Source organism: Corapipo altera, unplaced genomic scaffold, assembly GCF_003945725.1.
Source record: "Corapipo altera isolate COAL_440 unplaced genomic scaffold, ASM394572v1 48b, whole genome shotgun sequence".
NCBI lineage: Eukaryota > Metazoa > Chordata > Aves > Passeriformes > Pipridae > Corapipo > Corapipo altera.
Genome location: NW_020884884.1, coordinates 13,831,058 through 13,843,888, shown reverse-complemented (window position 1 = coordinate 13,843,888; position 12,831 = coordinate 13,831,058). Strand labels below are relative to the sequence as shown.

General features: G+C 48.6%; 1 protein-coding gene across 8 annotated transcripts; it reads right to left on the bottom strand.

Annotated features, from left to right (window-relative positions):
• Positions 1-373: 373 nt before the first annotated feature.
• TCTE1 (t-complex-associated-testis-expressed 1) lies at positions 374-11,042 on the bottom strand. Of its 8 annotated transcripts, none has more exons than XM_027641354.1 (9): positions 10,873-11,042; positions 10,204-10,355; positions 9,436-9,531; positions 8,657-8,713; positions 8,333-8,469; positions 7,098-7,352; positions 4,609-5,177; positions 3,089-3,538; positions 374-1,129 (listed from the first exon to the last, which is right to left on the bottom strand). In XM_027641354.1, the coding sequence occupies exons 6-9, from the start codon at positions 7,279-7,281 to the stop codon at positions 962-964; spliced, it is 1,371 nt and encodes a 456-aa protein (XP_027497155.1). In that variant the 5' UTR covers positions 7,282-7,352; positions 8,333-8,469; positions 8,657-8,713; positions 9,436-9,531; positions 10,204-10,355; positions 10,873-11,042; the 3' UTR covers positions 374-961. The 8 variants fall into 8 exon arrangements, with proteins under 8 accessions (XP_027497155.1, XP_027497157.1, XP_027497154.1 ...); XM_027641356.1 differs by having other exon boundaries at positions 8,333-8,432; XM_027641353.1 differs by lacking the exon at positions 8,333-8,469.
• Between the last annotated feature and the right edge of the window lie 1,789 nt (positions 11,043-12,831).

Sequence of the window (12,831 nt, the reverse complement as noted above, 5' to 3'; positions counted from 1 at the left end):
ATGGAAGTCAGCCCACTTGCTGAATTCCCTGATGACATCTCCTGAGCAGGGTGGTCAAAGGACCAAGGCAGTCAAGTATGTGCCCTGTCCTTTCCTCAGGTGGCCACAGCTTGTTGAGCAAAAGGAAGCTGCTCCATTTTGCTTCAACCCCAAAGAAACTCCTCCATTTTCAACACTGTGGACTATGTGGGCTAGCAGTCCTGCAGGGACCCCTCTAGCTTAAAGTTTTGCAAAATACAGAATTTTTTTTGTACAGATTTGCACAGAAGATCACTACTAGGCAAGGTAAGCATCTGGTTATAAAGAATTCACCTGTTTGCAAAGCAGGCTAGCACTGATCAAAGGCATAGCAACCTAAAGCAGGAAACCACAGTGGCGAGACCTATGATTTATTGAATTTATTTCTTAGTGCTTTTCACCATCCATATCAGACTCCAGACAGATTTTGCTATAAATACAAATAAATTCTTGAGTAGAGCAGTATCCAGAAAAAGCTGCCAAGGAACTAGAAACAACATTCCCTCAATCCCCTATGCATCTCACATCCTCCTCAGCAAAATCCTTAAAAAAGCTGCCTGCCCTGAAAGTTAGCTCTGGACTAAACTATTTAGATGGCAGAGGCTTCACCTTAGCTGCTTTACAGGTGGAACAGTTACCTGAACTCAGCTTACTGCTGGGGCACTTTAGAAGCACCACAAGAGGTGGAATATAGTCTGGTGTGCAATGAGAGAGGGGCTCAAGAGGCAGATTGCTCTGTGGTGCCACTGTGGTGCCACTACAGTCCCTTCAGGTCTAACGTCTGTCTCCTATTAAGCCACAGGTTGGATGATGGGGGTCTGGGAAAGGCTATGATGACAGCCACAAGATAAGTGTTTCTCAGAAATACAAATAAAACCAAGACTCTGAAGAAAAGTATCTCCAACACTGTACTTCCCAAGCTTGTTGTGCTGGAGCATTTTATTCAGGGGGGCTTGGCAATGGGGTGCTGCAGCCTCACTGCTTCCCTATTGGCCCACACAATTTGGTGAATGAAGTACTCAGCCTCCTGGTCCACCTCTGCCCGGCGGAGGTCAAGCTCAGTCAAAGTCTTGTTGTCTGCCAGCCCTGCAAGCAGCTGCTTCCCACCATCCTGCAAAAGGATGAGAAGGAGTGGTTAAGGGAGGAGATCCAAAAGGGAGGTGTATTGCTCCTTTTCTCTCCTCCCCAGGGCAACTTCTGCTGTTGGCAGTGGAAAGTCCGTGAGATAGTGCCACAAGGGATGAAGGCCTTCACCCAAGCCTGAAATGTTGCTCACAGGAGAAGTGCAGGGAAGGAGTGTAACCTTATGCAGCTCTCAGTGATATGACACATGCTAATGACTCCCTCTGGGTACCATGTCAGGAGTTCTCAAGCTCAGACTGGTTAATAACACGTCTGTCTGGCAGTGATAACCTGAGAGGAGTCTGCTCCCCCCTGTCCCCCAGTCCCCAGCTCACTGCTGGCTGGGGACAAATGGTAGTGTCTGCTGACAAATTAGTGTACTGCTCCTCATTCTGCTCCTCCTCTCATCAGTGGTGTGAGCCCCAGTACTGGCAGTTTCCTGCCTGGATGCCATTTCCCAGACTGGGTTGGCTTTTCCAAGGGGAACATCTCACACAACTGAAGTCCAGCCTGCTTTCGACAGAAAATGTGATGTAGATAGCCTTAGGGAGGCAACTCATTCTGGGGCATTTCCCTTTGTTACCCAAAGCACTGTATTTAGGCATGTGACAAACTGAACTTTTTACCATCTTAGCTATTCTCTTTCAGGTACCAAATACACCTCCTGCCCCATCTCCTCCATCCAGATGGTCCTCTCATCCCACCACCCTCTCTCTTAGCCCTTTTGCCAAAAAGGGCAGAGCAAAAAGGACTGGGAAGAAGTCTCTTTTTTAATGAGGTACAGAGGTCAGAATTTAGTGCATCTGTAGCAAACCCCCCAATTTCCCCAAAGGTAATATCACCAGCTGAGTTTTGGGCTGCTCTGAGGCTTCACAAATGGGTAACAGGAGAGCTCAACAGAAGGAAGATGCTAAGCATAGAGATTATTATTTACTAAACAAAAATCCTTCTATCCTTTCCAATCTTTGCCCACTTGTATCATTAAACTCAAATGGTTTTCCACATCCGGGACCATAAAACTCAGAACTCACAAAAGGTTTTCTGCCATCAAATCCTTTTAAAACCGTTGTCAAACACATTGATGCCAATATTCCTGCCAGCAGGGACAGCTGGTATTGCTGTCTTTTTATTTGACGGAGAGAATAATTGAGGCAGTGCAGAAAGTTTAAAAGCCAGCATGATTGCTTTTGGCTGCCTAGTTTCGGATTTCTAAAGCTCTTTTAAATCAGCAGTGGAGAAGCGGTCTGGTTTGTGGGCATGTTGCATACTGCAGCTCTTTGGGATGTCGTAAGATCTGTGGATGCTCTTCTGTCTAGAAAATGTAAGCCTGTGTTTTAGGAGCCACTTATAAGCACCCAGATGTGACACTTCTGACCCAGAGCACTGCTCCAGGGCTGCAGAGTGAGTTAAAGAAGCTCAGCAACTGAGCCAATTTTCTAACAGTCTCCTCTGAGCATGTGATGGATGGGAGAAATTCTGGGAAGGGTGAGACTATCTGTGTGCTGTTGAGTGACAGATGGCACAGCAGATCCAAAACACAGAAGATATGCAAGAGGCCCTCATCTCACGTCACCTATCATTATTAACTATTCTCACATGTGCAAAGTGGCTGTGATTTTTCCCAGACATACTCCCTGGTGTTCAGTTTCCTGGGAGTGGGAATCCCTCCCTGCCCAAAAGCCCAAAGCCTCAAAGCCAGATTCAGCCCTGTGAATGGAGCTAGATGTAACAAGTGAGATAAATATGTGTGCATGCACAGAAGGTGTCCTTCTTCTTCCTGCCCTCTGCTAGAGTCTCTTTCCTGCTCGCAACTGATTGTTATCACAGAGAGATTCCAAAATGAGGGATTCATTTGCCTCTGTGGCTTTGAGGGAGGGCGGGCTCAGCATCTGCTTTTCAAATCAACCACACAGGCTCACAGACTGCAGGGAGAAGTGGGTTTTCTTACCAGCCCCAGGTGGTTGCATGAAAAGTTGATGCTCCTCAGGGTGGTGTTCTGAGCCAGGACCTGGGAGAACAGTGTAGCAGTTGGCTCTGACAGGTTATTACTTCCCAGATGGATGGACTTCAGGGTGGTGTTGGTCAACAGGGCATGGCCAATCGCCTCCCCGCCCTTGTCCTCCACGCAGTTGAGGCGCAGATTCAGTGAGGTCAGAGTGGACTTCTCAGCCAGGGCTTGAGCAAGAGCCTGAGCCCCCAGGTGATGGATCTGGTTGTTACACAGATCAAGGATTTCTAATCTGCTGCGACTGATCAGCTTGCCAAGAGCTTGTGCCCCCTTGTCCCTGATGAGATTATGGGACAAATTCAGCTCCACCAAGCAGGGGTGATCCAGCAAGTTACGGGCCAGCAGCTTGGTTTTTTCATCATCCACATTGCTTCGTGTCAGCTTGAAAACCTGTGGGGATAAAAAACAAGGTCACTAAAACAGCCACTGCTTTGGACTGAGCTTTGTACAAGATCTCAAGGGAGTTAAGCCTATGGTCCTTCAGACAGGTTTCATCTCCCTTCACTTTCAATACCTTTAGCCAGTAGGTTTGAGTAGTTCTTTCATAGTGGGCAGATACTTCCAGCAGGCAGGGCATGCCACTGGTATCCCATGCCTATTCTAGGGAAACATGGTTTGTCTTCTGGAAATTCCTGTTCCTCTCCTCTGACTGCACAAGGTTTTTAACTGGGGGCTAAATTAAAGCAAGATAAAGCTGTCCAAACGTCTGCAGCAAGTGACAGCAGAGCCCACCTCAGATCACAGTCCAACATTGTCTGAATGAACATGCACACCAGTGGTAACCACAGTGCAATGTCCTGTGCTGCCAAGGCACCTTAACAGCCACAAGAGAGGTCATTTCTCTTTTGGAAGCCAAGTAGACAAATATTTCCCAAAGCATGCTGATCTATGGAGAGAGTGTTCAGCCAGCTTGCCCTGTCTCTGCTATAGATAGCAATGCCTACTGATGTTTTGGAGGGGCTATCTCCACTGCAGTTACCAAAACTGAAGATGCTCCTAATGCCCAGGAGGAAAACCCTTCATCATTCTAAGAGAAGTGCGAGTATTTCCCCATGCTCTTCTTGGGTGTCTTTGCTCCTCTGGGGCAGGTTGACATGTATTTACTCAGCATAACTACTAAAACTCCTTACGAAAAACTCTCTCTGGACTTCTCCTTCCCTCCCAGAACTGTGTGAGGAGTTGAAACAGGAGTTCTGCTGTCCCTTATGCTACAGGCAACATGTTTTGTGGGAGCAAGTATTTTTCTCACTGATCCTCTGACAACCCGTTCTAACAAGGACATTGCAGAAAGAGATACTAAGCACTAGGCCAGCAAGTTACATCACTGCACTCTGCCAGACTCTGTAACTTGCAAAAGGAAGGGTGCTGCCAGCAAGCGAAAACTGGTCCCTGCACTTCTATCCCCAGGTGATTTGAAGATCTATCTGAGGAAGGGGAAGGTTCAGTTTGGGGTACATTACTTTCAGGTTGTGGCACATCTTCACGGCAGCAGCCAAATTGCAGCAGTCCTGGTTGGTGAAGTTAAAGAGGTTCCACTCAAAGTTCATGCCACAGTCCTTCACACCATAAGTGAGATGAAGCTCTTCAAGGTGAGGGAGAGCAGTAATGAGATCTTTCAGGTCGTAATGTTGCACGGAGACCTCACCAGATTCAACGTCACTCCCTGTATCAGAGAGGTCATCCCTCTCCTCTTTTTGATCCACCTTCACTGGTGGCAGGAACTGATCGATCTCCAGTTTCCGCACATAGCCTTTGCAGAGCGGGATGAGCTCTAGGACCTGGTTGGGGTCTGTGGTGTTAGGGATGAAACATTTCAGGATGTTCTCCAGGTGACGTTCAAAGAACATCCGTTTCCAGCTGTCTCCATAGTTGGAGACATCACACAGTTGCCACCGCTCAGTACAGCACCTCTTCCAGTACTCCTCATCGCTTACTAGGTTGGCAGTCACAGCGAGTGGAAGGCCAGTGGAGAGCCTGTCCAGTACCTTCCTTTGGTGTTCAGGCAGAAGATAGTTCAAAATAGGGTTCTCTGGAAGGAATAAAAAGAAAGAGAGGTTGGTCTGGGCTGTAAGAACCAGGGGTAGCTCTACAGTTCTGCCCAGCCCCGCAGCTGTGTGCCCAGGCCCTCCCTTCTACTGATACTGCCTCTCTTCTCAGTTGCCAGAGGCTGGTGCACATAGCTAAGCTAGTAGAAAATATGAAGGATTCACCTCCTACATTTCTGTGTAGGATTTCTAACTTTTACAATAAATATCAGTGTAGTTGGGTTTACTCTCATAATATTTGAGTACTGCATCAGAAACTTAGCTCCCCATTTAAATTTAGTTTGAATGGAGTTTATATTCAGAGCAGGAATTCTGCTCCCAAGAGAGCTAATTCAGCCTTACAGCGATGGGAGAGCTTGGCTTGCCATTTGCTGAACTTTCTCCCTTTTGGTTTCTAAGCATATTGAAGGACAGTATTTGAGAACGACTGTCTTGTGTGTGCTCTACATGCAGGTCCTTGTGCCTATTTATCTTAAGTCAAGTCTCTGTCTTACCCCAAACTGATTCCTCTTCCTTTGCACTGAGACACACTCCTAGCTTTTAGGTCCACATTGTTTAAATAAAAGTTTGTTTTTTTCCAGGAACTCTCTCCCCTCAGTCTCTTTCCCAGTTCTCACCCTAGGCCTGAGCTGGCTTTTGTCTGGTGAAAGTTCTTTGTGGTAGGAAATGCCAGAGAAAACTCATGTGTACCCACATTGTGACTGTTTGGTGACATGTGGAGTCGTGTTGAGTAACAGAAATCACCAGTGGAGAGACCTATCTGCACATGGGAAACCAGATTTTGAGTGGGGTTAGCTTTATATTTCCTCTGTTGCTGTGGCATTTCCTTCATAAGGACACCCAGAGTTTTACTCTTCCCGGAGTCTATTTTCCAGCGTCCTACAGCTGACACTGCAGTGACCTTCTCTGCTAAGTCCCACAACACAAGCAGAGGTGGGACACAATATGGGCAGGACTGGGATAGTTTCACTTGGGTTCACTCAGGCCACAGCAGTGGGCAAGGTGCAGTTGCACAGCTCAAGTAATGGCATGAGCGTCCCCATGACACCAAGCACACTGCTTTTATGCCCACACGGTGTAGGCCCAATTCATTTGGCATCAAATCCTACTGGCTGGTAGGACTGCAAGGGTGTCCCAGCTCAGACCCTCAAGTACCATCAGCTCCTGGCATAAGGCAGCACTGAGCTCCTCTGTACTGTCTTACAGTCCCAATGTTGAGATAGCCTTAGAGCTATCTTTAGTCTTTGCTGCCACTTCACTGAGTCAGCCAAGAAGACAGGTAGGCCCTTCTTTCCCCCCTCCCAGTCAGTTCTCAGATGAAACATGCTTTTTCTGTTTTGCTGTTTCCTCAGTCCACCTGCTTCAAAAGCACATTTTCTGCCCAAGGATATACCTTGTCACATCACCACTGGAAGCTGTGGAGGAGGGCTGAGTCTGTGAGTACAGCACGTATTCTGAGATGGCAGCTCCTCCAGGCAGGGGGCAATTCTCCATCTCCTTGTACAGCACTCAGTATAACAGGGCTCCATCCTCAAGCGCTAGCATAACACGTATATTAATCAAGAGGAGGAAACAGCAACTCTACAGCCCCAGCCATGGTCGAGGTGAGTCCAGAAGAGCATGGATGGAAGGAGATATGATTGAACAAGGTCAGGGCAGAGTCACATCCTGGACAGCAGCCCAGAGGACTACAGTCATCCCTGGAGTGTACAGGTACATACTTAGCAACTAAACAGTTTGTTTAACTGGCTGCCCAAAGGGATATTTCTCTCCATCTGTCCCTTTGGCAGGGCTGGGTACCACACTCTGCCTTTCAGATGCATCTGCCTGCTTTGTTGGCCCTCTGCTCCCTGGGACTGATGCTCTCTCTCCCTGTGCCCCAGGGTAAATGCACTCCCACTTACTTTCAAAATTGCGAACAATGTGCTGGAGGCAGAGCTCAGTGAGGTGAGGGACAGTGACAAGGGACCAGTTGGGGTCCTCAGTGATGCAGCGGCGTGCATAGTACGAGCCAGCATCAAAGCTGGCCTGAGATGGACCTGGTGAGGGAATGGCTGTGCTCCTATCACCAGTCGCTGGCTGCTGCATCCTGCTCAGGACCCACTTTGCCCTCAGGAGAAGTGCTTAAGACTCAGCACCACATTTTCCAGCTGGACTGCCTGCAAAAGAAAGAGGCAACTTCAGAAAGAGGCCAGTGATAAGAATGGTCTGCTCACACTGCTCTCCCGTAATGCACGTGGCCCCTGCCCTTTGCCTGCCTCCTCTGCTTTGGACTGGAAGCACTGCAGCCAAACAACTATTACTCAGCCTTATCTTTATATCCTGCCCTGTGCAAAGAGGTCTCTAGGCGCTACATGCAATAAGCAGATAATAATGTGGTGTTAATTCAGAGTGCTGCTGAAGAGGATGGACGGGAATTGATTGTTTACTGTCTTTTCCAATAAAAGGAACAGGCAAAGCTGACAGGAGCTGGGTTTAAAGCAAAGGGAAATTATGGTTCTTTACATGGCTGCAGTTGAACTGGGGAATTCCTTGCCATGGGATGTTGTGGACGCTAAGAGACTGTGCAGGTTCCAGGACAAGTCCATGGAAGAAAAACCCCTTGAGAATGATTAAATGCACAGAAATCATGTGGCTCAGTGTGAGCTGAACACAGCTGGAGGTGGGGAGGCTGCTGGAGGAAAGAAGAACATATACTTGCATTGTTTTTCTACTCTTCTCCAAGTGTCTGCTTCTAGTCACTGTCAGAGATGGGTTGTTGGACCAGCTATCCCCCGATTTGTTCCAGTATGCCTGTTCTTATGACTCTTTAAAGAGAGATGCTTTACAGATGAATACATTATAAGTGGGTTTTTTTCCTGCATTTCTCAATTACTGTCCAGCTGAACTCCTTCCAAACATCCATTAACAGATGAGATGGGTGAGACCTGTTCAGACTGCACTGAACCTAAGCAAATATGAACTAAAAAACTCAGCCTGGAACAGGAGGAAGTATGCCCAATCCTATTAGCTCTGCAGAGCTCTCCCAGACCAAAGTTTTCCATTTGCTGTTTCCTATCCCAACCTCAGGGCCAGTGCTTTATGCCATCAGAATCCCACATGTATGGTTATTGCCTGGAAGTCTTAATGGTTCTCTTACCAGCACTACCAGTCTGAAAGAGGCAGAGAAGACACCAGGAAAGAATCTTCCACTCGAGTTCTGGGTTCAACAAGAAAGCAGGAGGATGAAGCTATATTTCCTGGGAGGCACTGGTGTACAGATGGCAAAGACAAAGGCTGTAGAAAAAGGGAGCCTGGTCTGAAGAAGGGTGGATGTGGAAGAAGGCATGAGCGACAGGCAGCTGCGAGGATGGACTGGGAGTTGTTTTCTTGCAAAGCTTCTCACCCCCAAAAGAAGGTGCTTTGATGGTGGGCCACCTTTCAGGGGGAAGAGAAGAGGCCTGGTTCTCCACAGCATACTTACCCCGCTGAAATCCAGGTCTTGGTGCTTGATGGACTTCAGCAGAAGGGCAAAGCACAGCTGGAAGGCAGTGAGGTGGCATTAATAGAAGAGAAGTGACTGGGAAAAATGTTTTCTCCCTGATAAGTCCTTTGTCCTATTCAAAAACCATCTGTATCACTCTGTCCCCCAGGCCAGTCACAGCTAATTGGAGCTTCTCATGGCTTTCCTGACCTTTTGGAAGGAATCATTAAAGGCCAGCTGTTGGGGAGAGCCAGTGCAGCATTGGTGGCCTAGGATTATTTCCTGTCCGTGTTCCAGCAAATGATCCAACTGCCAGTTTACCAATGGCAGATTGCTTTTTGAAGGGTAGGTAAATCATGGCACATGTAGGGACTGCTGGAGAGGAAGCAGGAGACACAGGCAGAGCTGAAACCCATCTCTAGAAACAGTGCAGCTGCCTCCATGCACTGGATGAAGCTCTCTGAGTGACACATGCCTGCAGTGAGAGGTCACTCATTGTGCAGTGCTCAGCTGTGGGCCAGCCCCAATGTCAGGTGGCCACAAAGGAGAGGCAGATAGCTTGAGGTGTCTGTGTCTGGGCTGCTAAGAAGCTTTCCCTTGAGCCCCAGAGCAAGTAGTTGACTCTGCTATCCCCACTTGTCACTCACTATGAAGCCAACAAGAGCAAGGCCTCAAGGCCTCCGAATCAACCCCAGTGCCAGGTCTCATGCTGAGTCACCACTCGCAATTCCATTCCCACCATGCCAACACAGTGAGCATACCCTGCCAGGTGTGCTTACCACCAGGGGAAGGACCTCGTTCAGCCCACATCCCCTCTGACTTGGCTGCAGAAGTCTCACCCATCCAGAGCTGATGTGCCAAGCCAGTTTCCATACCTGGTTTTGTTAAGCATGTATTTAAAAATGGAGAAGCATTGTAATTCACTATCAATAAACCAAGTCAACAGCATTAATGCACGCTCCTTAGGACACACTCTACATGCACAGCAGTCACCTATGCTAAAAAGGCTTTATTAAATGATATATAATGAATGGGGTCATGTAGTAAACTCCCACTGTGTCATTTAACACCCAGGTTAGACTGAAAGGTAAATAATGCTGAAATTCTTTAAAAAAAAATAAAAAAAATCACACTTCCCTTCCCAGGAGGAAGCTGACAGAAGTCTCTACTACACAGCCAACTTATGCTGCTACTAACGTGCCTAACAAAGCTTCTCCAGTTGAGCCTGTTTTTATCTGGAAATAAAAATTTTTGTTCTTCTGATTCACACCAAAGCCCATAGAGAACAAAAAAGAAAAGCTGTTTGGAAACTGGTGACCTTTGGCTGATGCTTCTTACCAGCATTATGGAGATCCAAGATATGGAACAATTGTAAACACTGCATTTACTGGAAAGTTTGCAAGTGTGGGAGAAATTCTTTCTGGTTATGCCCCAGCCAAGATCACATTCACATTGAATCTCTGTCTATCCACGAATCAAGGAAGCTCTTACACCACTGCAGCAGTATGCCAGTTATTCTGCACATGTCCTGACCTTTGTGCTGTTACCTGTAGTCCAGGCAAGCAATCCCAAGTGCTGGCTAACGCTGCTGATCCTGCTGCCACATCCGAGGACTTGCCACACTCCCTTGCGCTTCCAAAGGCTGATGCTAAGTGTGCATTAAGACAGGCTAATCAAGAGGCTCAGTGTCTGCACTGGGCTTCAAGAGAGTTAAAAAAAAAAAAAAAAAGGCGTGTCAAATGAGGAATCTATTTAGTTTCAGATATAATGAAATTTGTCTGTAATGGAAGATTGGGCAGAACGAGGCCAGCCGGCCTTTTGGGAATATGGTTAATGTCACCACTGTAATCCAGGTGGTGTGAAGGGCCAACACTATGGTCCTGGACCTCTGCCGGCATGACCCGGAAAGGGCCTCTGCCCCAAAGGGATGTCAGAAACACGAAAGCCCTTTTGGACCTGAGCATCGCACACCGCAGCCCAGCCACTGCGCGCAGCTGGCTCTGCCGTGCCAGCCCCCGGCCACTCGGAGAGGAGTCCCTTCCCCAGGGGCAAGGAGAACGCCTGGCTGCTGCTGAACTCTGCGGCCCCCGCCAGCCCGGCTCCACGAAGTGCGGGCGGCACGGCCTTGCGCTAACCCCCTCCCGGCCAAGCTCCACTCCAGAGACCCCGAGAGGGAAAAAAAGTCATTAGCCCGGCCGCTTCGTTAAGAATCAGACCTGCAAACTGCAGGAGGGTGGAAGTGTCCGGTCACGCCAGGTGGACGCTCCCGGCCCCCGCAGCGCCGCGGGCGCGCCCGGGCGTGAAACGCGCGGGGTCCCTCAAGGCCCCTCGGCCCGGGGGGCTCCGGCTGCCGCTGCGTCCCTTGCTGAGGGGCGGGGGGGGGCAGGAACCACCCGGCCGCCGCCCTCGCCCGCCGCCGCTGTCGCTGCGGACGCGGCCGTTGCCGGGCGGAGCCCCCGCGGGGCGGGAGGGACACCCGGGCGGGCACGCGTGCGGCTCCAGGGGCAGCTGGTCCCGCATCACGCTGAGGAGTTCGCGGTGAATGGGAGCCCTTCTCTTCGAGCGCGGAGGAAATGTGTGAGCTCACCACCATGTCCCTCACGGGGATGCTCCAGGGGTGCTGGAGTGGGGCGGGAGGGGCCGAGGTCCCGGACACTCCTGCAGCGACAGGTGCTGTGGCATCACGGCATCGTGGAAAGAGTAGAGCAAGGCTTGTGAATGGTTCAGTACCAGTATTCAAAGGGCGAATGCTTTGCAGTCCTCAAGATACCTCTTTCTTATTGCGTGTTTGTAATGCTAAAAATATTAGTTTCAGTGCGTGAAACAGGCTTGCTTCAAGGTCATATTTTGGGGCCGTTACCCCTGAACAGCAGATCACAGGGGGGAGAAAAGCAAATTTGAGAACTCCACTGAAGGCAAGATCTTGTTCCGTCTGCTGTGTGCCCATCTCTCCTCCTTGATTTGCTCTGTTTTCATTCTGCTGTTAAGCATCCTCTGTAGAGGAGGGGAAAGACCAGAATTCTCATCAAGGCAGTGACTACACACACATAATGCTGTGGAATATAAAGAGTAAACAAAGGGATAAAAACATTCGCTTCCTCTTTCCATTCCTCAGATCTAAGCATTTCAGTATTTCCCAGGGGATTTTCAGCCTGAAATGTGTCTTTCTTCCTCTTCATCAGAATGCTGATACACTCAGTAGTGGGCACATGAGGAGCACAGCCAGCCTGTGCCCTGTGGGAGCATACCTAACACTGGTGCCAGCTCTCATGATTGTCCTGTAAGTCCCATAATAGCTGGCATTTTTAGGAAGCTGTGCTGACTTTCGTATAAAATATACCTCCTGGTCGTGAAAAAGATGTTACAAGCATGATCTGAGAATGCCCAAAAGGCCCAGCAACATAACAATAAATGCAAAGAGGCATAGATTAAAAAAGGGATCAAGATTTTGAGGCCTCCTTTGTGAGTTTCAAAGATGGGAAGTTAGGCTTTGGCAGCAATGTACTTCTTTTTCTAGGTGTGGCCTGATTCTGTCACTCAACTCTGCAGAAGACAGTGACACTGCCTGTGAGTCAAGCTGGTGTTTAACACAGTGGGGGTGTCATAAGCCTTGCAAAGCCCTTCAAAAACACTGACCCCACACTGACCATGTTATTCCCGGGAACACATCTTCAGGGCTTTTGAGACCTTGAAAAGGAGAAATGAGAGCAATATAAGACCAGAAATATTTTTTCTTGCACTGATTCCCATGCATTCATTCAGTCAGACTCCTGAATAGCAAAGGAGATAGCCAAACGGGAACCAAAGAAATAGCCTCCCTTAGTTGCCTCCACAACAGTGATCAATTTCTGAGCTGAGCCTTCAACAAGCCATCAACTGACATTTTTAGCCCACCTTATGGCTAGCATAATGCAAATGTCATATTTTGGACTTCACGGTCCCGTGGAGTCCAGCTGTGTCTGTCCAGTCATTGATTCCCAGAGAAACAGTGCCCAAGTATTGCAGTCAGTTGTTGAACTGGATGCAATCAGGTGTTGAATCATATGCTGAAAACAAGGAGTGGTAGTCAAAAAAATAGCTGTGTTAACTCTTTATCTGCCTTAGCATTTATTTCCATCTGTGTAGGCATCAGCACCTGTTCCCAGTGGGGTGTGCAGTGGCAGTTCTTCCTCAAG

What these genes read in the sequence shown, in the direction of transcription:
- TCTE1 (XM_027641360.1), bottom strand. Translation starts at nt 7,281, where the DNA reads ATGCAGCAGCCAGCGACTGGTGATAGGAGCACAGCCATTCCCTCACCA. An exon ending in CATTGTTCGCAATTTTGAAA is followed by an intron (nt 5,178 to 7,097) that starts GTAAGTGGGAGT and finishes TATTCCTTCCAG; the next exon opens with AGAACCCTATTTTGAACTAT. An exon ending in CATGCAACCACCTGGGGCTG is followed by an intron (nt 1,130 to 3,088) that starts GTAAGAAAACCC and finishes ATCCTTTTGCAG; the next exon opens with GATGGTGGGAAGCAGCTGCT.